This window comes from Aquila chrysaetos, chromosome 8 (assembly GCF_900496995.4).
Source record: "Aquila chrysaetos chrysaetos chromosome 8, bAquChr1.4, whole genome shotgun sequence".
In the NCBI taxonomy this organism is placed as follows: Eukaryota; Metazoa; Chordata; class Aves; order Accipitriformes; family Accipitridae; genus Aquila; species Aquila chrysaetos.
Genome location: NC_044011.1, coordinates 2176871 through 2200922, shown reverse-complemented (window position 1 = coordinate 2200922; position 24052 = coordinate 2176871). Strand labels below are relative to the sequence as shown.

Here is a 24052-nt window from a genome sequence, read left to right as displayed (position 1 = left end):
CATCCCCTCTCCTCCAGTGGGGCGTGCTGCCTGCCAGAACCGTGCAAGAGCTCTGCAAAAGCTGTGCAAGAGCCGTGCAAGAGCTGTGCAAAAGCCATGCAAGAGCCATGCAAGAGCTGTGCAAGAACCGTGCAAGAGCTATGCAAAAGCCGTGCAAGAGCCGTGCAAGAGCCGTGCTAGAACCGTGCAAGAACTGTGCAAGAGCCGTGCAAGAGCCGTGCAAGAGCCGTGCAAGAGCCATGCAAGAGCCGTGCAAGAGCTGTGCAAGAGCCATGCAGGGCTCGCTGGACGAAGGTGCCGGGCGCCCGTGCCTCAGTTTCCCCTACCTCACCCCGCTGTCCCTGGGGGGGCGGAGGGAGTGGGAAGAAAGAGTCCCCTGCCTCGCAGCCGGGGCTGCATCTCCCGACGCCCCGACCGCCACCGCTGCCCCACCGTCCCCACCAACCGTGTGTGTGCCCCCCCCCGCCCCGCCAGCCCCGGGGCCGCCCGTGGGTGCGGGATCCCCACGGCCGCGGTGCTCCACGTGAAGTGGACGGGGGAAGAGGGGGCGCGGGGGGGGCGGGGCCTCAGCACTGGGCGTGGCTACACCCGACGGGAAGGCGTGGCTAACGGCGCGAGGGGCGTGGCCGGGGCCGGCGGCGGAAGTGGGGGGGCGTGGCGGCTCGCGGCCGTCGCCGCGGAGGAGGGAGGGCGCCGTGGCGGCGGCGGCGGCCCTGTGAGGGAGGCGGCGGCCGGGCCCGGCCCGGTCCGGTCCGGTCCGGTCCCGGTGAGCCATGCGGCGACCGTAGCCATGCAACGCGCCGAACTGCGGGAAGGGGAGGCGGCGGCGGCCGCCGCGGCCTCCTACCGGGTGCTCAGCCGCCTGCTGGGCTACGGGGCCGGCCCGGAGGCGGGCGCGGCGGCGGGCGGTGCCGTTACCGGCGCGGCGGTCGCTGGGTCGTTGGGCCCCGGTGGCGGACGGCTACCGGTTGCTTCGTTACCGGGTGGCGGAGCCTTGCGGGGTCCGCGACCTCCGCCTCAGCTGATGGTGTTCCGCAACGCGGCGGAGGGGCGGCCCGGCGAGGAGGGCGGCCCGGCGGCGGGAGGCGGCGGCGGCGGCGGCGGGGGCCCGGCGGGCGGCGGCGAGCTGCTTTGCCCGCGGCACCGTTGCGCTCTGGAGCCCAAGGCGGCGGCGAGGTGGGGGACCGCGCCGCCGGGTGGGCTGGAGCTTCAGCTGGCGGCCCTGGGGCTGCGGCCGGCCGGGCTGGGGGCGAAGGGACCGGCGGGCTGCCCCTGCCCGTGCCTCGGTCCGCCGCCGCCGCCCGCCGGGCCAGCCGCCGAGGAGACCAGCGACGCGTTACTGGTGCTGGAAGCGTTGGAGCCCGACGAGACCGGGAGCTGCTCCGAGGAGGAGCCCGGTTCTCCCGGCCGCGGAGCAGCCCGCGCCGCCGGGAGAGGAGCCACCGGACCCGCGCCGCCGCCGCCGCCCGCCGTTGCCCCCGGGGGAGCCGGCCCCGGCGCCAGGAAGGGTTCGCTGAAGATCCGCCTCAGCCGTCTCTTCCGTACCAAGAGCTGCAGCGGCGGCTCGGCCACCGGGGACGCCGCCGCCGCCGCTGCCGCCGAGGGCCGGCGCACCGGGGAGCTGCCCGTCTCCGCCGGCAGCCTGACCGACGTCTGCGGGGCCCGCGGCCGAGAGCAGGAGGCGGGCAGGTACGGGGAAGGGGGTGGAGGGGTGTGTGTGTGGGGGGGATCCCCGGCCCCAGGGGCTGAGCTGGGTGGGGGGGCTGCCCCCCTGGCCTGGGAGTGGGGGGGGTTTGGGGTGGCAGGACAGGGTTTGCGGGGGACAGCCGCCTGCGGTGGTGGCAGCCGGGAGACCTTGGGGTTGGTGCCAAGCGCGGCGTGAAAGCCGGGTGTGCAATGGTGTGGCCCCACGGTGCAGGGGGAGAAGGGGTGCCGGTGCCGTGACACCTTGCTGGAGGTGGAGGGTGAGCCTCGAGGCACGGGTGCTGTCCCGCAGGTGGGCACCGCGGCTGTCCATCGGCTCAGAGGTGGGCTCAGACCTTTTCTGAGCGGCTGCCGAGGCCTCGTCTTTCACATGGGGTTGGTGAGCCCAGGAGAGGCAAGCAGAGGAGGAACACGCTGCTCTGGGCCCTGCATCCCGAAAGGAGATGGTGGAGAAACATCTGGGAGCAGGACTGGTGAGGTGGCGGGTGGCTCAGAGGAGCTGCTGGAGCCCCAGGATGCTGCAGGCGCTGGCCGAGCGAGGAAGTGGTGTGCCCCGGGAGCAGCCTCTGGTGACACTGTGCTGAGACCCAAGGGGCTGGCATTTCCTTTTGCCCTTCTGTGTCTTGCAGAATGATTTCCTGAGGCTTTTGAGCATCACAGTCAGGCTCTGGCCTCGGTGGTGGTGGGTGCTGCCGCAGGGGCTCTACTTCCCCCGTGCTCTCCCGGTGCTCCACGGCAGGACATGGCTGGAGGGAAGCGTTGGCAGCCAGGGGTTGACTGGGTCTTGCTTTAGGCTGGAGGGACAAATTCTGGGACCTATTGGTGTGAGAACCCCGCACTCCGCTCCCTGTTCTGTTGGCTCCGGCACTCCTTGGCTGCTTGCCCTGCTCCAGCCTCGTGTTTAAGCAGAAGACATGAGCTGGGGAGAGTAAAGGGCTGATCTGTACCCGCTGCTCAGGCTCTGGTCGGGGTGGGCCTCCTGTGCTCCAGAAACCACTTTCTGTAGCATTTCCAGCAACAGAACTGAAATTCCTCGTGGAGGAGGCAAGGAGAGCCTGCCCAAGGTCTGTGCAGCCAGCCCGGGAGCAGCATTAAATAATTGAATGGACTCCGAGTATTACAGCACAGTCCTTTCCCTGCGGGGTTAATTAGCCTCGTGTAAGGCTTTTGGGGTGTGTTGCGTCCTCAGTGCAGCTGAAGACCTGTTGATGGGTGAGCAGGAAACTTTCTCCAGGCTTGCTCTGAGGATGCTGACCTTGGGTCAGGTGTGACCCACAGGACTGGCTTGTGGTCACTGGGCACTTTGGCAGTCCAAAAGGCAGCCAGGCTGTACCAGAGGCCAAAATTACCTTCCCTTTGGAGCAGAGGATGGCTTCTGAGATGGGGCAGCCTCAGCTCCTGTGTCAGCTGCCAGCCCTGTAGCAGGTCAGGGTGTTTGAGTCCTCCCTAGAGCTCGTGTGCCCGTGAGGAGCCTTGCTTTTGCATATGGGGTGGTGAAGCCGTTTTATACAACGGCTTCATTCCCCACAAATGACTAAATGGGCCTCAAACGGTAGCGAGCCGAGTTGCCTGTAATGACATAATGTTTTGCTAATGGGCTTGTGGTTTATTCGGTCTTTGCGCTTGACAAGAGCGAGGAGTCCTTGGGACCTCCCAGCGCTGGGATTAGGCGATGGAGAGTTGGCAGTCATGTCTTAGCAGGTTGGGAGCAGAGAAGCACTGTATTGCTGCCCGGGTCTTCCCTCTGGTCAGGGAGTTTAATGGTCACTTCTCGTGCAACTCCACCACACTAATTAGGTGATATTTTAACAAAGGTTACTTCAAGGTGCCTGATGCAGCAACTCTTGTGGTTCAGGGACAACTTTGCTGCTTCCAGTTCCAGGAGTCCCCTCCTGCTGACGAGGGCTGGATTATTTGAACGATGCTTTTTGCTCCTGTGGAGCACAGCTCCTGTGCTGGTGGCATGCAGGGCGGGTGTGCTCGGTGCTGGCATCTCTCCTGCCGGGAGGCGGCGTGTGGATGGGACGGTTCCTGCTGACCCCAGAGGTCTGGCCCCGCTCTTGTCAGCGAGGACGAGTGGTTCGGGATGCTGGGATGCCCATACTCTCATGAGCAGGTTAGACACAGTTTAGCTAAGCTGGGCTTGCTGGGAAGGGAATGTTTGGCCTCAGCAGATGCTGCTTTTTGTTTCCTTTCCTCCCAGTTGTTCTGGTCCCTTGGTTTGGAGATAGTGCAGTAGTGCAGTGACTCGATTTTCTGCCGTGGTCTTTGCTAGACTTAATGCTGCGCTAGTGAATGCTGTCTGCTACTTTGCACCCATCTTCATTGGTTGACTTGGCAGGGGGGGACACAGGACAGACGACCCTTCCTTGGCTCTGCTAAGAGCTGGAGGTTGTTGCCTCCCAATGTGTGGCCCCCATTAATATAGGATGGATCTGGCATTCACCATGAGTCGCTGCTGCAGTCGCTTGTGGCTGATGAGGTGGGCCGAGAGCAACTTTTGGGTTAATTCATGGCTCATCTTGCTATCGAGCTCTTGTTCCTGACTTGCAAGTCTTTCTGCGGGCTGGTGGTGAAGGGTGCTCCCTTGGTCTGTGGTGGGTGTTACCTAGTCTGGCTCTTCTTTTAAACATCTGCAAGAAGCAGAATTCCTGGTATTTGGAGTTGCTGCCCAAGCTTCCCATCGTGCTGCCAGTCCTGGAGGACCTCCTGCCTCCAGCAGCAGTTAGGAAGGAAACCAGCCCCATTATCTAAAAATCAATAGTTGGGCTTTGCTGAGCTGCAAGAGGCTAAGAAACTAAATGTGGAGATACCAACGCACGGCTTCTCACCCAGGGCTTGGATGTTGATATTTAAAGGTTATATCAGTGAAACTGCTCTTTTCTGGAAGCAATTTGTACTGCAGAGGTAATCGGAGGGAAAGGGGACAGGGTTAGGCACTGGTTCTGCAGATGGACGGGCGCAGGCGTATCTGAGCTGCAGCCGGCATCTGCTGCAGATCGCTTGCCAGGTTGGTACCCAAGTCTTGTAAGTAAGCTGTGTTGGTGACCTTGGGTTTTTAACGTGTCTCCGTAGTATTACATGCATAAAGTAGCATGTAGCCAGCCTGGGTGGCTGGGTAAGACTCGCATTAGTGTTAACGGGACAGTGCCTTGGGATGAGTGAAGGCAGCACCATGGGAAGCACCAACTGCTAAGGCAGTAGCCACAGCTATTGCAGAACTGGGGGGTAACTGACCCTGCAAGTCCTTATTTGCTGGAGCTCGAGGGGTTTCTCAGTTTTGTGTGCACGACTCCATGCAGAATCTGTCCATGACATTCCTGAACAGCAGTGTCCACCTTTGGCTTTCTCCAGCTCTGCAGGGCTGCGCCGATCTGATGCGGCAGTGTTCACGTACCGGTCACACATAATTACTTCTATGTGGGTTTCAGCATTGTTTGGATGCTGCAGAACTTGAGGGCAGGAGGAAGAAGTATGGAAGTACGTTGTTTTGGCGAAGACTGAGTTGGGAATTAGACAATTCAGTCCATGTGAATCGTTTCTTGCTCTCACCCTGCTGCTGATGTGAGCTTGCTAGAAATGAGAAATCTCAGAAATCGATGGCTGTAAAATGTTGGCATAAACTGTAGCTGTTTTGGTAACCGCAAAATGCCAGCAATGCTCCTTTCCGTCTGGCTTAGTGGGTGGGAACAGAGCTGTTACTATATTATAAGGTTAGTTGATATTAGTCCAGAAGTGTAATTTTGTGTGTGCATGTGTGGCTGATAATTGGCAAATTGTTCTCCTTTGGGGAAGAAAATCCAACCTCAAATAGGTGTGAGAGACTTAAAATTAAACACTTCCAAACATTTTAATGGGGTTTTATATATCAGGATGCTGAGTGTTCTTAGTATGTTTATTTGCAAACTTATAGTATTAAACATTTATTCACAGCTGTGTGACCCAGTGGTGTGTCTGGACACAAACAAGAGAACCGCTTGGTCTGCCCTGTGAGAAGCTGAGGGCACCCATCTGCTCTGCGTTCCCAGGGCTCTTCAGTGCACGGCAATATGAGACCGGAGCTCAGGTTTCTTCTCCCTGTGGGGTGGTTGAGTTGCATCTGCTGGGTGCAATCCTTCCTGAAGGGCGGCAGTCCTTGCTCAGAGCTGGTTTTCTCTGAAGCGTTGTCCAGGTTTCGCAGGAGGCTGCGAGCAGAGCTGGGGTCTGAAGCACAAGACAGGCTTGAGGTTCAGGGTCCACCGCTTGCTGGGAGGAGGTTGGAGAGTGAGGAAGACATCCAAGAGGAACAGTGTCAGCCTTGTAACAGCTGGCTTGCAGTGGGAGTGGGGTGTTCTTCTGGGTGGTGAGTAGAGCTGACCTTTGAGTTCCTCTAGATCTTGGTGGTGCAGTCACTTGCCTGAATGCAACGGGACCAGTTTCTCTGGCCAGCACAGTGAAGTTGCGCTATTTAATTTGGGGTAACCTTGTCTGACCCAGTACAGACCTGCAGACTGATATGGACTGCCCAGTGCTGGAATGGGTGTTGCGTGACATACTGTGGATGCTGGAAAGACCTTTGTCAGACTGTGGCACATGAGAGTTGTGCTTGTGCTCAGCTTTGTTCTTGTGCTCTCCTCTCAGGTGGGAGTGAGTTTCTGGCACCAGGGATGCATTTCTCTACTCACCTCAACCACAGATTCAGGTCCTGGGGGTGCCATACTCTGTGCCTCAGTTTACCAGCATTTTCTCTGCGAAGACGTGGGTAAAGCCCTTTAGCATTGCAGTAGAGAATGTGCTGGAAGGAGTGGTTTTGTGTGGGGAGAGCACAGGGCTGGCTACAGCATTGTTGTTATAAAACTGCTGGTTTGGAAAGCAAGCTTCACAGAAATTGCTGGTATTCCTGGGTCCTCATCAGAGGTGCGTTTTTAGCTGTTTCCATCTATCTCGACGGCTCCAGGTTTAGCTCGCCTACCCTTCACCTGCATTTTGAAACCCTCTGGGGAGATGGTGTCCTCCAAACACAGCGCGAGGGTATTTGATGCGCTCGCTCTAGGCACAACCCCTAATTGCACAGGGACCCAACCTGTTTGTCGAAGGCATTTGGCAATGCCTGATCCAGAGAAATAGCGTGACGTCTGTTGTGAAACAGCTTCTTGGCTCTGGTTACCATACTTGCTTGGGGTTTTTCCTTCCAAAGGCTTTATTAATTACCTAGTTAGAGATTTGCTTCGTAGCAGGACGGAGACCTAGCTTTACTGGTTGACTGCCCTACTTAAGCCGAAGCACTGCTCTACGAGTGCTCTAGGACATGGCATTGAGCTGTCTCGAGCTTCTGTGAAGAATGGTGAAGGCTCTCCTGGTTTGAGAATATCAGACCATGTTTTCTTCTGTGGGGATGCACCAGGTCTCCCCATCTCTACTAACGATGTTTTTCTTATTTCCAATAGGAAACACAGACTGACAAGAACTCAAAGTGCCTTTTCCCCGGTTGTGTTCAGCCCCCTCTTCACAGGTAAGTATCTGAAAGACTTACAGTATGGTGTTTAACTTTGCCATGAAAAGAGCAGTGTGTGCTTAACGATAGATGCTGAATGTTGCCTCCACGTGCAAACCAGGATCTCTGTGAAGAGTTCCTCTGTCCTGCTTGGCCTCAAACCCTGAACAACAGGAGCTGTAAAAAACGTGGCTGTTGCATGTCAGCACTTTGCAATTCCTCCTGTTGAAACCCAAGTTTGAGTTGAGCTCTCGGAGGCGAAGGTCCTTCCTCCACGCAGGGCTGTTTGCATCCAAGTGGTTTGGAAAAATCCCCTGTAGAGCAAGTGCAGTTTGGTGTTCCCCTCCCGTGGTTTGAGAGGGGCTAAGACCAAGCCCCGCTTCCCACCTGGACTGCACAGCAACGTCAGCGGCTCTGCTGCATGACAGCTGTGGAAATTGAAACCTCTTTTGTGGAACACCACCTTCTTCTTCTGCATGTTTCCCCCCTTTCCCCACATCCTGCTGGTTTCTGACCTTCCCTTTTCTGCTGGGGGTTGGAAGTTGGATGGTTTATAAATGGTGTGAGGGGGAAGTCCTGCTCTGCTGGTGGCTGAAAGCTGTAGTACTGAAAAGCTCCTAGTCATGGTCATGTGCCTCCTGTGGTGTGGGCTCATAGTCAAAACAGTCCTAGCCACAGGGCTTGGGGCTTTCTTGGAAGAATACCGTCTCAAGACTTGAGTGAGTAGGAATCTCAGGTCACAAGTGAGCATTTATCAGCTCTGTGGGGTTTTATGTGGCTTGTTATGCAGGTCAGATTCAAAATAAATTCATGTTGAGGGTCTTATTGCAGAGCAAAGGAATCAAAATGTGATTGTGTAGTGATAGCTGCCTTAGGAAAAGCCGGTGGGTAGAGCTGAAAGCCTCCTCTTGCTGCTGGTTGTACGTGTTTGATAGTGGAGAGCGGCTGGAGAGCTCGGTGCAGGAGCTGGTGTGTGGTTTGTGTTCCTGGGTAGGGCAAAGCCCTCTTTGGAGAGCAGTGGTGAAGTCGCACTGAGAACTGGTTTAAATTTCAGAGAAGTGACCTTCAAGGCAGAGCATTTGTTTGACTTGCCTGAAACTAGTAACTGGAAGCTGCTGATCTGCTGCTGCGGTTTCTTGTAGCTCATTCAGCTCTTGCAGAAGTGGAGTCACTTGGGGGTAATTCAGCTGCAGTGATGCTTGTTCTGTCTCCATTCCCACATGCCTTCAGCTGATGTCCTGATAGCAGGGCAGCATGCAGAGAACATGCTCCTTGTGTGATGTGACTGGCGTCCTTTAAGTGTCATGTGTGTTTATTTAGCAAATCAAGGCTGGTGAAAGCAAAAGCTGCTTCTACTGCTTTGTCAGCTGTTGCTAGGGGAAATTGTGAGTATAAAAACCGTAATTCTGTGTGCCGCTAATAGGGGTACGTGGATGTGAGTGCAGAGCTGCTTTTCCTCAAAAGAAACTACAGAGGAGAACCTGGAGGTGACAAGTTTTTGCTTTAAATTTGGGAGGTTGATTTGATTAATTGTTAGTGTATCCTATTAACTATTTTTAAAATTACTTATGTCAATTTTTGCCAGTTGGTGGAATAGCGGCAATGCCCTCATAGGAGTTTTTCCTTTGCAAAGACCATGGAAGTGTCCCCAAAGTAAATATCTGGATTTTAATTGCTTTGGTTTGCTCTTGACTTCTCCAGTCTTACACTGCTGAAGTCTTGGTTTCTTTAATGGCTGCTGTTTAGGGGATTTTCTGAGACTGGGACCACCAAAGTGGTCCAGAATTCAACTGCCTGGCCCAACTTGCATGAGTTTCTTGGTGATTTGCTTTCAGGTTAGTGTGTGGGGTGAGCGAAGGTCTTTGGGAAGGCTGTCTTCGCCTTTCCTAACCTCTCCTCGGGCACCTCTCGGAAGTGCTGCCTCCATAAGTCCACCACAGCCTGCTGTTGCAGCTCCTGCCGCGTTGAGAAGGATTTGAAAGCTGAGTTACTGCAACTCGTCTTAGTCTGGTTGTCTTTTCTTTTTGTTTGTATAAGATGAATGCAGCCCAGCTACTTTATTTTTAGGGTGTGGAAATGAAAGAATGGCTGTGCGCATGTGTGTGCACTCACACCCATAAGTCCCCCAGGGAGAAGGTACCTCGGATAATAACCAACCCTAAATACTCCTCTTCACATCACTTATTAATAGACAGGACTTTTAAAAGCAGAAGGAAGCTGAGTCAATATTGTCCTGTGTAATGTGTGGTAAATATGTTGTCAGGTACTTACCGAGAGGTGGGTGATGCTGTGTATGGTATCTGGAGCAGAAGAGGAGTTCCTCTGCCCACAGGAATTGAAATCTAAGGCAGCCAGATTTCATTGTCCTTGTGTTTGGGATGATTTGGTTTCAGTGTTGGTAGTTCATCAGAGCCTGGTTAGACTGATTTTTTTGGGGGGAAAAAATGCCTTGGCTGTGGTAGCATCACTTAGGGGTCTCTCTTTGGGATTTAGGTGTTTTCCTTTTGACTCTGTATCAGTCCAGTACTGAAGCTGATCCTTTGACCTTGATTTAATGGCTTCATTTCTCTCCCATGACTTCAGACTAATTTTAAGCTTTTCTGGTTTTAAGTTAGACATCTTAGTTTTTGTCATTATTTTCCCCAAGCAGTATCCTGGATCCAAAGCCTTCAGGCTTCAGTGAATTCCAGTTATTTAATGTAAAAGCCTGTCCAGCTCCCTCTTACTAATTTTAAGAGCTGGTACACTCATGGCCTTTGGGCTAAAAGGTATTTCTGTTTGATTATCTAAGGCATTTGTAGGCAAACTCAGACTGGTATTAGTAGGAGTGTTATCTTGGAGTCCTGTGCCAGCAGGTGCAACGCAGACCTGTGAAACCATTACCCAAGCGTTATACAAAGTACCAGCGCTGTGCACCATTGATGAGCTCTGCTTGATATGTGAAATCCCTGCTGAAAAGGTCACGCAGTGCCTTCCTCATCATGTCCTCCTGGTGCTGGACTCAGATGGGGTTCAGGCACGCGTACGGGTGTCATTCCCTTCTGCCTGACCTTTGGGCTGTGGTAGCGGAGTTGATCAGTGTCTCCAAAGCAGTGCAGCATGGAAACTCGATTTGAAAACAGCTAATGAGATCATCTTCCAAACCCTGCAGAGGTTACTGACCCTTCCCCTCTCCCCCTGCCTCCCCATGCTCAGCCTCTGCATGCCCTGTAGAAAGTGCAATACTAACAGTCTTGCTCCACCAACCTCCAGGTGAAACAGTGTCACTGGTGGATGTGGACATCTCTCAGCGAGGACTGACCTCCCCTCACCCTCCGACTCCACCACCTCCACCACGAAGAAGCCTCAGCCTGCTAGGTACCGTCCTGGAGAGCATCCTTTGCCATGCATCCCCACGGGAGAGTAGGAACTGCCCGTCTGCCCTTGCAGGGATGGCGGAGGAGCGTCTTGAGGGTCCCCGGCAGCGGGCTTGCTGCCTGCTCATCTGACCCTGTAACATACCTGCTCACGCTTCCCTGGCAGAGGATTTTTTCCTGTCCATTGAAAGCTTCAGTCTTTCTCTTAGATCAACCAGGAGGGGAGGGCTGTGGTGGAGCAATGTGAGGTGGGAGGTAACATGCTGGTTTTGTAGTATTTCTGCTGCTTTTGGAGAATTTCCCCCCTTCCTACCTATTGCCCAGGAGGCTGGTTCCTTTCTGTGTGCTCTAGTCGGTGGAAGCGGAGGCTCCCTGGGAGGCTGCTGCACCAGGGGCTTGGCTTAGCTGCTCCACATCCTCCTCTGGAGGAGGTTCCTCTGAGCAGGAGCATCTTAGGATGGGTAGAGTCAGCCTTAGCGAGCAGCACTTTAAACTGCACGTCCTGTGTGCCGGGTCTCTGAAGCCTCCTGTAAATGCTTGTCTTGCGCTGCAAGCTGCATGCGAGGAGCTATCTGGGCTGGAAAATGGACTCCTTCACTCTATGAGTGTGTGTGAGCATGCGTGTGCGAGGCTCTTGAGCTGGTGTGAAGCAGCAGCAGCCACCCGCACTCAGAAGCGAGAGGAGGGTGGTGAGCTGCCCGTGGGAAGCTCCATCTTTGCTTCTCCAGGCAGCGCCAAGTACTGGTTTGCTCGGGCCGTGTTGTCAGGTGCTTGTCGGCGCAGAGCTCGCTCGCTTTCCTGTTTTCTGAATCTTTCTTGCCTCTGTTCTCTCCTAGATGATATCAGTGGGACGCTGCCTACATCTGTCCTAGTGGGTCCAATGGGCTCCTCCCTGCAGTCTTTCCCTCTGCCTCCGCCTCCTCCGCCCCATGCCCCAGGTCAGCTTAGCTTTAGTAGCAAGGCTCTGGCTTTCCCTTCAGGGATCTGGACTTTGGGGGTTTTCTTGGTAAACTTTCAGGCTGCAATCTGGGCTTTAACAGCAACAGTGCTGCCTGCATTGCCCGCTCAGGGACATGCGGTCCTGCGCTGCTGAGTGCACAGGCACTGTTGTGTCAAGGCTCTGGTTTCCATGTGGTGTGGCTCATCTTGCCCACAGTAGTTTTGCTGAAGCTCATGATTGCACCAGCTTTATCCTCGATTCAGCATCTCCCGTTTTCTCTGGTTCCTCTTGGGCTCAGCAGAAGCGCAGCCCACCCCGATTTGCGCTGCGTCAGATAACGTGTTACTGAGCATCAGCAGTGTTGGAAAGAGCTGTGGGAGCAGGGTTCAGTGCAGAAGCCCCAGCTTTGACAGCGAGCCTGGTATGCACTCCGGCTGAATGGCACACGAGGATGTTTCCTGTGCATTTATCCTTTTGCTTTTGGTTTCCTTCAGGACCCAGAGAGCTTTAACTGCCCCTTTTTCAGGATGTGTGTTCCTTCCAGTCTGTGCTGCCTGGCACTACCCTTGCCTTCCCTCCGAGCTAGCATAAGGAAATAGCAGGTGAAGGCACTGAGTTAGTCACCTTGGAAGAGCCAGGTAGTGACTCCCGCTGTGTCCTTCACAAGGACGTTGTCCTTCCATCGGTCAGCCCAGCTTCCTTCTCCACGCTGCAGCTCTACCCCTCCTGCCCTGACCTCTAGAGCCGTGCGAGGGGGACGGGGCGACTCGTTCTTGGGGTGAGCTCCCTGCGGGTGACCATGGCCCGGGCCGTCTCTCCCTCTGCAGACGCCTTCCCACGGATTGTCCCGCTGAGGCCGATGGAGGCGATGCCCGGCCAGCCCGCCCCGCACCTGCAGTGTCCGCTCTACCGCCCGGACTCCAGCAGCTTTGCAGCCAGCTTGCGAGAGCTGGAGAAGGTAACGGTAACGTAGGGGGTGGGAGTGGCAGACAGAAGGAAAAGACTGTGGGTCTAGGCTCTGGTTTTGGGGACTGATCATCCCTTTCACAGAGCTGGAGTATAAGATTAGGATAGGACTAAAAAAAACCTCCTGCCTTTCTCCCAGTGAGGTCTTTGAGTCTAGAAAAGCATTTTGTTGTGCATGCAAGAGGTGGTATAGTCTCATCTGTTCTTACGCCACTTCTGGGTGGTAAGGGATGTGATGGTGTGCTCTCATCCTGGAGCAACGAGTCCTAACCATCCATACTCCGGAGTGGGTACAACCAGGCACTTCCATTTTGGCATTTAAAGGGAATTAATAAGAACAAATCGTATTGCGTTTGGTTGCTGATAAAATCTTTCTCGCTAGCATCTGCTGATGTTCTGGCTGTCTCTTTTCCTAGTGTGGATGGTACTGGGGACCGATGAACTGGGAGGACGCAGAGATGAAGCTGAAGGGAAAGCCAGATGGGTCCTTTCTGGTCCGAGACAGTTCTGACCCCCGCTACATCCTGAGCCTCAGCTTTCGGTCGCAGGGCATCACCCATCACACCAGGATGGAGCACTACAGAGGTAAGAGCCAGGGGCGGTTCTGGGGATGCTGCTGACAGCGGGGGCCTGTGGCTGGGGACCAGTCTGATCTCAAGGTCCCAAAACAGTGCTCTGGGCGCAGAGCTGGCAAAAGAGGGCAAGCAGCAGCAACATGTCCTTGCTCTTGTGTTGAGATTCTGCAAGAGGCCTTAGAAACTGCATTTGACTTTGCTCCTTGTGCCTCAAGCAGTGACTGTCCTTATAGCTCTGAAAAATTGGGGCGTATAAGAGTTCCCTGTGCCTGCCCTCTGGCCTTGTTTTGGAAAACTGGACTCAAAGAAACTGATGATGGCAAGGTCTTTGGGATCCCGTGTCACTGAGAGATGATGTACAGCAAGAGCCATCATCCGTAGCTGTCAGTGCTACCCAAAACGAAGCCTGCTTCCCCGTGAAATGAGAAGTGATCTCTTGATGTCGCGGCTTGTCACCTTGCTTTGTTCCCTCCCCGCCCCCACCCGAGGGATGCTCGGCAGTGGTACCAGCTGCGGTCGGTACCAGACCGAGGCTTTAGCTCCACTGTGGTGGGTTTTTATTCCGAGAACTCCTGGCATACTGTTCACGCTCTCTCTTCCTGCTGTGGTCACCCTCCTGCATGGGCTGCTTCTCACCTCACCCCACATGCTTTGTCTGCTCATCTTCACATGTGGTTTTCTGTATTGAACCCTTGTACGGACAGCTGTCCTCAGGCCGAGTAAAATGCCCAAGAGGCTCAATGCGCCGGAGGGGAAGCTGCCCTGTAACCAGTGGGCAAGCTGTAATAACAGCTGCCTGTAGAGCCCTGTCATTAAATGTGCCTGCAAATAATGGGTTCAGAGGCTTCGCAGCCGACCTGCTGCAGAAAATAGTGGTTTGCAACCTTTCAGAGCAAAACTCATCTTTTTCTCCTTTTTGCCCTTGCCCAAGGAATGCCACTGTTGTCGTCTTCCACCTCTGCTAGTGAAATCTGGCAGCACTTCTAGTCTTGAGCCCCTCTGATGGAAAGACACCCCAGCATTAATTCTAGCCTGTCTAGAGCCAGTTCCCCTGTCCCTGACCATTGCGTAAGACGGAAGGATTTTCATCACCCTGTTGTTATAGAAATTACGAGAAGCTCTTGCAGCTGGAGGAGATGTGAGGCTGCCTGTACAGTGGATACTTTTTCGTGATTGAGCTTTGGAGCAAACTTCTCTTGCTGCTGGTCTGGTTTCTTATTTTGGGGCCGGGATATGTCCATTCTCAGAGCTTCCTTAGCCAGGTGTCCTTCCCTTTCCTCAAGCTGTCCTCCTCGCTGCGCAGATGAAGGTTGGTGCTGCCACCTTCCCTACAGCAGTGCTGCCAGGCGTGGCACAGCATCAAGGACTTCATTTTTGGGTGCAGCGCTTTGGTCTGCATTGGCAGCCCTGTGCTCCCCCCAGGACTGGCTGCCTCGTGCTGAATGTGCTGCGGCAGCGTGGAAAACTGCAGACCTGAGCACTTTGATAAACCAATGAAGATGACAAATGGTGAGGCTGAGGGAATGGTAAAGAGATAAATGCTTGACCTTCAGGTTTCAGGTAGATGAGAGGAAGAAACCAGAATTTCTTTATCTTTTTTTAGGTGAGCTGAGGAGGCTGGTGTTTGTGCTTTGTCCTTTGCATCTATCTACTGGCCAGTTTTAAGGGCTCATTCAGATCTGAGATTCCCAAGAAGAATTACTTATTTTTGTACTTGCTGATCCTGGATGTTTAGCAGGTGCTAACCCACTTCACTGCTCCCAAACTGGCCCATGGCAGGGGTGAGAGGTGTCTTTTCCCAGTCAAGCCTACCAGACCTAGCTGTGGGGAGAGGAGGTGTGGTTTAAATTTTGTGGGCTGTATATAGCCCCTATATTGCTGGTTGCTGTCCAACCTACAGAAAGCTGTGAGTGCTGGAGATCCTACAGAGCTGCTTCCTCTAGTTTTTCTGTAACAGGTTGGTGCTGCGGAGCCTGTGATGCTGCCGGGGTAGCTGCTCCTCCAAAAACTCCCTGGCCTGAAATATGTACTGGGTACCACTGATTTGGCTATCCCTTCTCCTTAGCACAAGCTTGTTACATGGATGCAGGGTGTTTTCAAAGTCACTCTGCTGCCTTTCTAGCTTTGGGTTACAGTGCTTGTACAGATGAGTGATGTCCCACACCTCTTGCTGGAATCTGTCCCACTGCAGGCGTGAGCCTGGGTCTGGCTCCTCATGGGCTCCGTCCTAAACAGAGCCCTTGTTTTCCCATTTTCCTCTTCCTAGTGAAGCTCTACTCTGTGTTGGCTCTCGCCAGAGCACTGTGAAATCTGCAGGTAGAAAGAGAGATACAGGGGGGATGGAGGGGGATGGAGGCAGCGTTTTGGCAGGTAAGAGGGGATAAATGGCTGCATTTTGGTGCAAGGAGGGGCTGTCTGGTTGCAGCACAAAGAGATTGTGAGACTGGTCTGACTTGAGGCTTAAACTTAACCTACTTAGAGATCGGTAAACAGGTTAGAGGGCCTGCTTTCCCTGTGTTGCCCATCTCTGGTTTCATTGTTTGCCACTTGAGCTCAAAGCATACGTAGTGTCCAGTGGCACTACAGGGAGGACTACGTCAGTGTATCTTGACCCTGGTTCTAGCTTGACAGCAACTTGAATTAAGGTGTTTGAAACAGATGGCAAGAACATGAAGCTGCTCCCGTGCCTGCTTTGAAATAAACGCTCCTTGACAGCCATAGGGCTTGCAGAAGAGGACTTCAGCACCTGGATCACTGTTTTTACATACCTCTATGTGTGGACTTAACTGCTCTGATGTGCTAGCTTTCTTTGGGAGTGCTGTTGATGGGATACTGCGGAGGAGCAGTGGCATCTGCTAATGCTCTGTTAAACAATGTTTTGATAGTTTAAGTTTAGACCCAGCAGTCGTTGCAGGCTGTTTACAAGTTCAGGCAAGCATGACTTGTGGCCATGCTTGGGTTACAGTGGTCACGTTGTCATGTCTTTCTGCGTATCCTCAGCTCTTGGAGAGCACTGGTTCCAGTGGAACAGCATCCTTGCAAGCTGGTGCCACTGGTGTTTCCTCTTAGTGCCCTGCCTTGTCCCAACTCTATGAGAAGTAGTCAGCCCGGGGCATTCACCTGGTCTTTGAGAATATCAGACTCATGACTAAATGTCTCCTCTTGCCGCCAGTGCTGCTATAATGTGAAACCTTTTCTGTTCTGTTGGAAGGGACCTTCAGCCTGTGGTGCCATCCCAAGTTTGAAGACCGCTGCCAGTCTGTGGTGGAGTTCATAAAGAGAGCAATCATGCACTCCAAAAACGGAAAGTTCCTCTACTTTCTCCGATCCAGGGTTCCAGGTGAGTCTCCCACTCTGAGTCTGGGGGATGTTTTGCTCTGTGATTAGCTGCTGGTCTGTCCCAGAGAGCCAGTTTAATGTGGCTTTGGTCAGCTGTGCTCAGTGCCCTGGTCTGCATCCTTGCCCACTGACTTCTCAGAAGGATTCTGCGGAGAAGATCTCTCACTCAGCAGCAGCACCACTTACTTGTGGTGGTAATGAGACTTCCCAAACCTTTCTTCCCAGGAGCATGGAAACATGATACCATCTCACACTATGACAAATGGAGCTGGAGACTGGAAAGCTACTCCCTCAACAAGCAATTATTTGGCTACTAAAACCCTGCTTTCTTCCCTCCCCCAGTCTCAGTACTGCTGTTCTTACGAACCACTCCATGCTTTGTAGTTTCTCAGTTCTTCTTTAGCTGAGACCCACCTGGGGCTGTCAGGGGGAGAGACATTAAGCTGAGTGTGTGGGAGCGTTTCCAAGTGTGAGCTCAAAGTGAGCCTCAAGGGATAGATACTGTAGATTCAGAGTCCCTGGGGGGGCCTGTGATGCCAGAACCCATCAGCAGGCAGGTGCTTGCAAATGAGGAGGGAGTGTTAGTGCAGCTTTGTTGAAGCATGTTTGATTGCATGCTGTTGGGATTGCAGAGTGCTTGTTTCCCCATCCATCAAACTCTGGTTGCTTAAATGGGCTCACATCTCCCTCCTGCTAAATCTGGGCAGGCAACTGGACCATTATCTTCTGTATCTATTTTTTTCTGGTTTTCGCTCATCTGTCCTGGTGTATGAGAAAGCTAGTCAAAAAATCCAGTGTGAAAGGAAGGGAAGAGTCTGCCAAATAGGCAAATATGCCCCTTACTTGTAAGGGAGCAACAGTGGGGGCCAGAATTTGGAGGGCAGATAAGTAGTGATGCTTTTGAACAAAACAGAGCAGGAATGGGAGCGCTGCCGTGGTGAGATGGGTGACGGCAGTGAAGCAGAGAGGGGCAGGGCTGAGAAGAGCGTGAGGATTGCTGTGGTAAATCTGCAAGTGAAATTATAGTAAACTTGCTCCCTATCCATATTGCTATCATGCCTGCAGGCCCTGATGGTGACAGCGACCTCTCTGTGACACTGCAGCATGGAGAGGATTCAGCCCAAAGAGTTTCTGGTCTAGAAGAGGCTGGAGGGGAGGAGGGATGGGGTGTTCCCTCTTCAGGGTTCCTAGCAGCGCTGGACTCACAGCCCAGATCTGTTCAGTGTTGCCCTCTGCTGCAGACACTGCCAATAACTGGAAAGCTGATTTATAACGTGGCTGTGCTTTGGGGAGGAGAGGGATGTAAAGCTGGTTTTGCAATGTACCCTACCTTCAAAAAATCCTTTCAACTTAAACATACTTTACCTTTCTGATCCTGAGATCTCTTCCCCATGAGAACAGGGCTTTGAGGGCTTAGGACTCCAGGCAAATACCTTAGAAAGGACTTGCTCTAGAAAAATATCATCAAAAAAGAAAATATCCCTCCCAAACAGCCCTGTGCACCTGCTGAGGAGTCCCTTGCTGCCTGGTCCCCGCGCTGAGCTGCCAGCCAGCTGTTCTGCTGGCTCTGGATCCTGCACCTCTGCATCTGGGTGCAGCATTGGACCTGGGCGCTTCTTAGAGTCGCTGTGCCTTGATCCTTGAAAAACAAAGTCTCACACTGATGCCTGATCTTTAGCAGGAGAACATTTAGGATCTGCATCTCCCCAGTGTGCTCGTTAGTGCTCTTCTCCTGCTGAAATGTTAACTGCTGCTCAGAGGAGGGGGCTGTTTCCAGCTCGCATCTGGCTCCTGGCAGTGAGGCATGTGGCTAGCACAGTGTGCAGAGCTCGTGCTGCGTCCCTGTAGTTGCTGGCTGAGCTCCCAGAGGCTAATTCCTTTTTGGTAGGAGAATAAGGGTGGGGGGGAGAATCCAGCCTTCAATTGATTGCTGTTCTTTGGTTTCTCAAAAGCTGGCTCACAGCTTCCTGAGCTGCCTGGAGCAGTTTTGAGCCCATCTTAGTGTGAAGAGCTTTCCCTTTTCTCCTTTCACTCCATTGCCCTCAGAGACAAGCCAGCAGGAGGGGGTTAGAGTGTAACTAGCTTTGAATCCTTCTGTAAAGACAGATAAAACCTTGTGCTGTGAATGAACCCAGCTCCCGAAGATCCTTCCTACTGCTCCTGCCGACCTCTTGGATCTGTGGGCTCGATTGTTGCTCTTAACTTTGGGGGAGGAGGAGGTTGGGCGGGGGGGGGGGCGACAGCTGGATGCAACTCACTTTCAGCCCTGCGAGGTTGCTCCCTGCGTGGGGAGCTGGCTCGAGCGAAGCTGCTGCCGCCTCTGCCTTTGTGCCCAGCCTCGTGACCCCAAGAATGAGCAACTCTGGCACAGCTTGAGCTGACCAAATCCCCCAGCTTTTTAATGCCTCGCTAGAACTACCCAAAGGGTTGTGCAGAGCAAAACCTACGCACTGGTCATGCTGCCTGCCTTCTCCTTTGGCTTTCTTCTGCACCCTTTCAAAAGCCTGTTGCTTCCCAGTATGAAGTGATGCTTCGTCTACTAGTCCTGGGAGAGGGGGGGGGTGGTTAGGAGCTTGCAATGTCCCAGGATCTGCTTTTCCACAGTCACCCCATGACATCAGAACTGCTGTTGCCTTGTGAGGAAGGCTGGAGATATTTTGCAGCCAAAGGGGTATCGCCCCTGGAAGGTTTGGCTCCCCAGTCCCAAGCGACTCCAAAGCAGCGGGCTCCTGGGAAGATGTGCTGTCAAACACAGCCTTGCAGAGAGCTCCTGTTCCCGAGAGCCAGCTTTTACTTTCTGAATCAGTGGCTCCTTTCTAATCTAACACTTGTCTCCAATATTGCTTTTTCCCAAAGGTCTTCCTCCAACGCCTGTCCAGCTCCTGTATCCAGTCTCCAGGTTCAGCAATGTCAAATCCCTTCAGCACCTTTGCCGCTTTCGGATCAGGCAGTTGGTCCGAATAGATCACATCCCTGACCTCCCGCTGCCCAAGTAAGTCTCGAGGACTGGCCTGGGGATGAGTCTCTCTGGTTTCCTCCCTGACCCTTGCCACAGCAGGCAGTGAGAAGGTGTCTGTATCTGTAGCAAGGGCTCTGGGAGGGAATAGTTGAATTCTTCAGCCTTGGGACAGCAAGATAAATGTCCCGTGGTGTGTAGGGATGCGTGCGGGAGTGATGACGAGCTCAGGAGTGAGGTGTTATCTGCCCATGCCACAGCCTTGGGGTACCAGCTGCTGTTTCTGCTGGAGGTGACAGTGCTGGGTGGGCTGGGGGAGAGGTTCTGGTTATCCTTTGTGGAGGCTGGTGCGCTTGTGGCTCGGGGTTAAAGCTTCTGCCCATTCCTTCCCCAGGCCCCTGATCTCCTACATCCGCAAGTTCTACTACTACGACCCGCAAGAGGAGGTGTATCTGTCGCTGAAGGAAGCTCAGCTCATCTCCAAACAGAAGCAGGAGACCGAATCCTCCACGTAGCGAGGCTGCCTCACCCATCTTGTTGCTGTCACTGATGGTACGTGTGTGCCGCTGGTCCGTGCCCTGGCCCATGGGGTCAAACGTAAATCACTCTGTTCCCTCTTGTTGCAAAGAAAACACAAAACCCTCCCGAAGAAGTCATGGCTATTCACTCCGTGGTCTTTTACCATTGCCCAACTTTCCTTGGGGAGGGGAACAAGGCTTCTGCTACTTTCTTGTGCGTATTTGTGCCTACACAAACCTGTGCTCACTCTCGTGCCAAACCAGCTGCAGTCTGGGGCAGATCCTGCCACATCAAGTGGGCTGTTTGATCCCTCTCCCCTCTCTCTTCCCCACCAGGAATTTGACTGTTGCCATCCTGTAGCCCAAGTCAGGCTGTGGTGGGAAGGAGGCACACGACGGTGAAGCCTGCTTCTGCGGTGCCGCTTCTGCTCTCAAGCTCTTTTGTACAGAGAAGAGGGTTCAAGACTCCTAAGAAGCACAGCAGAATGGGAACAAGAGCCTCAGCTCCTGCCTTGAGGGAGAGGGGTCTCGGAGACAGCTGAGCCCAGCTCATGGACTCCTTGAAGAACAAAGAATGTCATGGCACTATTTACAACTTTTTGAAAGTTTTATTTTTGATGTCGTCTCTTTTTTTTTTTTTTTTCAGCATGAGAAATACTGTCTTATGATCAGCTGAATTTTTTTATCCTCCCTTGGAAACTTCAAGGTGGGGAGAGAGAAGGGGACTTTCTAAGAAGATCATCTGCTCTAGGCATTATGGCAAGACTGTTCTTTGGTCCTCACTGAGAGGGGATGCAGCCGCAGAGCTGCTTGGAGGCAGACTGAGCCAGAATGATGTGCAGCTGTGTGGAATAACCTCTGGGAAGCATGGAGCTCTGAACAGCGGGCAGCTGCACAGCTCCCCTGCTTTCTAGGATTTGGGAGAAGAGGGCCAAACCTAGTCTTGGGCAGCTGAGCTCTCCAACTGGATTTGCAGGGTGGTCCTATATGCTTTTAAGTTGGGCCCAAGGAAGGAAGAGCATGTGAGCCATTTGGATGTCATGGAGCATTCAGCCAAAGGGAATGGTTGCTGCTGCACTGGGGAAACAAGGGCTGCTCCTCCGAGGTGGCATCGTTCCCTTAGCAAACACTGGAAGATTTTGCTGAACCCCTGTGATAAGTGGAAGGAAGGTGGCAAAGCTGTTGCTGTAACTGTTGCAGCAGTCCATGGACCAAAGGTAGTTGCTACAGGGATCTCGGTCTTGCAGAGCCGTGGGATGTGCACTTTTAGCCTTTCTCTGGTTGTCTCCAGAAGCTGTGAATGAAGTGGCTTTCTGTTGAGCTGTGAAGGATCTTGATTAGGAGTTGCTGGGGCATTAAGAGGCATCTCTGGGGAGACTCAGAGCAAGGAGCAGATAACTGAGGGTTCTCCTGGAACGGCATCTGATCTCTGCGAGCTTGCTTGCTGCTTCCTCCTCTCCCTGGGATGTCCACGGAACCACAGCAGTTCAGAAACAGTAAAGCCGAGAGAGGTGGTAGCTCTTGCTGTGTTTCTGGGCTTGGCACTGGCTGAAATACCCCACTCCCCACCCTTTCAAATGCTGGTCTGCTGTTTCATCCACTGCAGCAACTGCAAAGAGTTTGCATTTCATGGTGAAGTTTAAAGTTTGGCTGAAGTGATGCTGAGAAGTCTGGAGAAGCATCTTTCCTCCTGTATGTAAATGAGCAAGTGTTCCTGTGCTCTCAACCCGAGTGAAAGAAACACTCCATCCTGCAACAGTGTGGTCTGAAAATGCAATGTTGTCTGTGGCCCGGGTCTGCAGATCTGAGGTCAGTGCCCTGTGAGCTGGCTGCAGTCACTCAGGAGCTGCTAAGACTTTGGTCTTGCCCTGCAGAATGATATATGTCCTTGAATTAGATACAGTCGCGTGGATCTTAAAGCAGCCTGGGAAAATTCTGATTGTCTGCCTCTGCCAAGTGTTGCTACGAAGGGTGCTAACAAATCATGCCTTCCCTTTCTTCACCATCACCTCTGGCCTCAGTTTTGGTCTTGGAGAAAAAGTATGTTTTTTAAAAAGGATTTGGCTTCCAGATGAAACTAATAACTAAGCTTCAAAATCTGTAGAAATACCTCATCGGACACTATTCACTACTGACTTTGTGTTGCATGGTTGGGGCAGTGGTTATCAGGAAGGAGGAGCTGCCCCAAGACGTGCTGAACAGCATATCCTGACCCTCGGTGAAATTGGAGCTACTGTAGTCTACAGCTACTGTGTCCCCTCTGTGCGGGGACCAATGTTCATCCCTCCACAGCTGCCGCTGCATTCCCTCCCCTCGGCTGTAGACCTACAGCTCACACCAAGTTATCAGCAGAGCCTGCAAATAAATGCAACTGCTTCGACTAAAACGCACAGCACGCTGGGCGAATGTTGGGGGGAGGAAAAAGCATCTGTACTTGTGCAGGTAAAACTCAAATATCCACGCGCCTGGCCCTGCTGCATCTCGGTTGTCCACGTGCTGAAGATTTGAATCTTCCAACTTATCCGTATGCTGGAAAGGAAAACCTTCCCAAGAGCCAAGCCTGGTCTGACGCCTGAAGTGTCCAACTCCATGCCAGCGAAGAACAGTGTGCCCGGTGCATGTGTCTCCTGTCAAGCTTCTCTCCAAAAAGAGACCCTGGAGGCAAGGATGCATGTGAATAGGTGATGGCCTGCAGGACGTGTGAAATGGGGGAGCTGTGAGTCTCCCCTTGCTGAAGCCAGGGAGAAGCCAGGGAGAAGCCGGTCCTCTCCCTAGTGTGATGGTAGTGACAGCATTTTAACTCCTTCCTTCCCTGTTCTGGGATGGAGAGGTGCAGGCAGGGTTTGGGAAGGGAAAGCAGCCAACCCAGAGAGCAGACCAGGGAAAACTGGTGCTGGCTGGGCACTGGGAATCGGTGCAGAGCCCGTCCTGCCAACGCTGGGCTTGCCTGGGGTGAAAACGCACAACCCTGCTCCATGGCGGGTCGGGAGAGCCGTCCTGCACTGCTCAGCTCCCTGCGTCCCCCTCCGGGGATCTCTCTGCGTACCCCCAGAGCTCCCCGCGAGGGTGGATGGGGTGGCTCTGTGGCTTTCGGAGCTGTTAGATAAGCAGCCAGACTTTAGGGGCAATACTTGAATTTACATGTATTTGGCTGGCTGTCACTGTCCTTGGGAGGACTTCTCCCAACAGCCTGCCGGTGCTTCTGCTGTTATTTGAACCCTGTGCACGGCGGGGGCAGCCCTCCCCAAATTGAAGCCAGCAGCAAGGCTTGGGGTCTGTCTGCAGCAGCTGAAATGATGGAGGAGATGTGCTCTGGGGTGTTAGATAGGGGATGGTGGGACACCAGCCTGTCACACTGACGTGCTTGGTGTCAGCTGTAGCTGCACAAGACCCCCCCCCCCATCAATCTGCACCCACAGGAGCGGTGGGGTCAGCTCTGCCATGAAGGTGGCAGATGCTCTTCACCCTTCCCAGGGCCCTGCTCCACCTCTCCTTGCTCCAAGACAGGCAGGGGAGCTGGAGCATGGTCAGTGCCAGCCTGCTGCCTGTGGCTAATAGTGCTGGATAAGATCCCAAGGTTAACTGTAGTTAACAGCCTTCTCTTGAAATCCATTTAAAATAAAGCTGTTCCTAGAGTTCCTTCACATCTAGGTGTAAGGAGAGGGAGGGACTTGATCTGCTGTTTGGAAGTGGGAAAAGGTCCAGAGATTTTTGTTTCAAGGCTGGATGTGAGTGGAGCAAGCAGAGTGGTCTCTGCTGAGGGGGTGATGGTCTTTGTGGACACGGGTGAGATCTCAAGAGGTGGCTCAGTCCTGTCTTGCCAGTGAATCCCCATCCCTGTTTGGGGAGGAACACCTAATGTTTGTATCCTGCCTGGAATGGTTTTGTAGGCTGGTTCTGGAGGGTGCTCTCATCCTGCTGATTTGGAAGAAATTTTTATAGCCTCCTTTGTCCAACCTTGAGTTCTGCAGAGGTTGTTGCCGTCCTCCTCCCTCTATCAAGGACCGCAGGCAGGTGAACAATGAAATGGATCATAAAAACTACCAAAGCGCAGAAGGTGTCCATGGAAAAGCTCTTTTCTTCAGCTGGAGATGGTGCTTTTTTCAGCTGGATGAGTGCAGCCTTCAGGAGTGGTGTGTTTTACCTGCTTATCAGGTTGGCAAGATCCCAGGTTTGCTCGAGCCAGCTGCTCTGTGCAGGGCCCCCGCTCCTCTCCCTGCAGCCT

At 53.5% G+C, this 24052-nt stretch overlaps 1 protein-coding gene across 4 annotated transcripts; it reads left to right on the top strand.

Annotated features, from left to right (window-relative positions):
- The first annotated feature begins 662 nt into the window (after positions 1 to 662).
- On the top strand, positions 663 to 23756 carry SOCS7 (suppressor of cytokine signaling 7). Of its 4 annotated transcripts, none has more exons than XM_030022953.1 (10): positions 663 to 1689; positions 7131 to 7195; positions 10430 to 10534; positions 11370 to 11471; positions 12301 to 12431; positions 12856 to 13024; positions 16226 to 16354; positions 19210 to 19345; positions 19704 to 19861; positions 20474 to 23756. In XM_030022953.1, the coding sequence occupies exons 1-9, from the start codon at positions 791 to 793 to the stop codon at positions 19822 to 19824; spliced, it is 1857 nt and encodes a 618-aa protein (XP_029878813.1). In that variant the 5' UTR covers positions 663 to 790; the 3' UTR covers positions 19825 to 19861; positions 20474 to 23756. The 4 variants fall into 4 exon arrangements, with proteins under 4 accessions (XP_029878813.1, XP_029878812.1, XP_029878814.1 ...); XM_030022952.1 differs by having other exon boundaries at positions 20164 to 23756; XM_030022954.1 differs by lacking the exon at positions 11370 to 11471 and having other exon boundaries at positions 20164 to 23756.
- Positions 23757 to 24052: the final 296 nt, after the last annotated feature.

Coding starts and splice junctions, on each gene's coding strand:
- SOCS7 (XM_030022953.1), top strand. CDS start 791: ATGCAACGCGCCGAACTGCGGGAAGGGGAGGCGGCGGCGGCCGCCGCG. Junction 12,432..12,855: donor GCTTGCGAGAGCTGGAGAAG/GTAACGGTAACG, acceptor CTCTTTTCCTAG/TGTGGATGGTACTGGGGACC. Junction 16,355..19,209: donor TCTCCGATCCAGGGTTCCAG/GTGAGTCTCCCA, acceptor TTTTTCCCAAAG/GTCTTCCTCCAACGCCTGTC.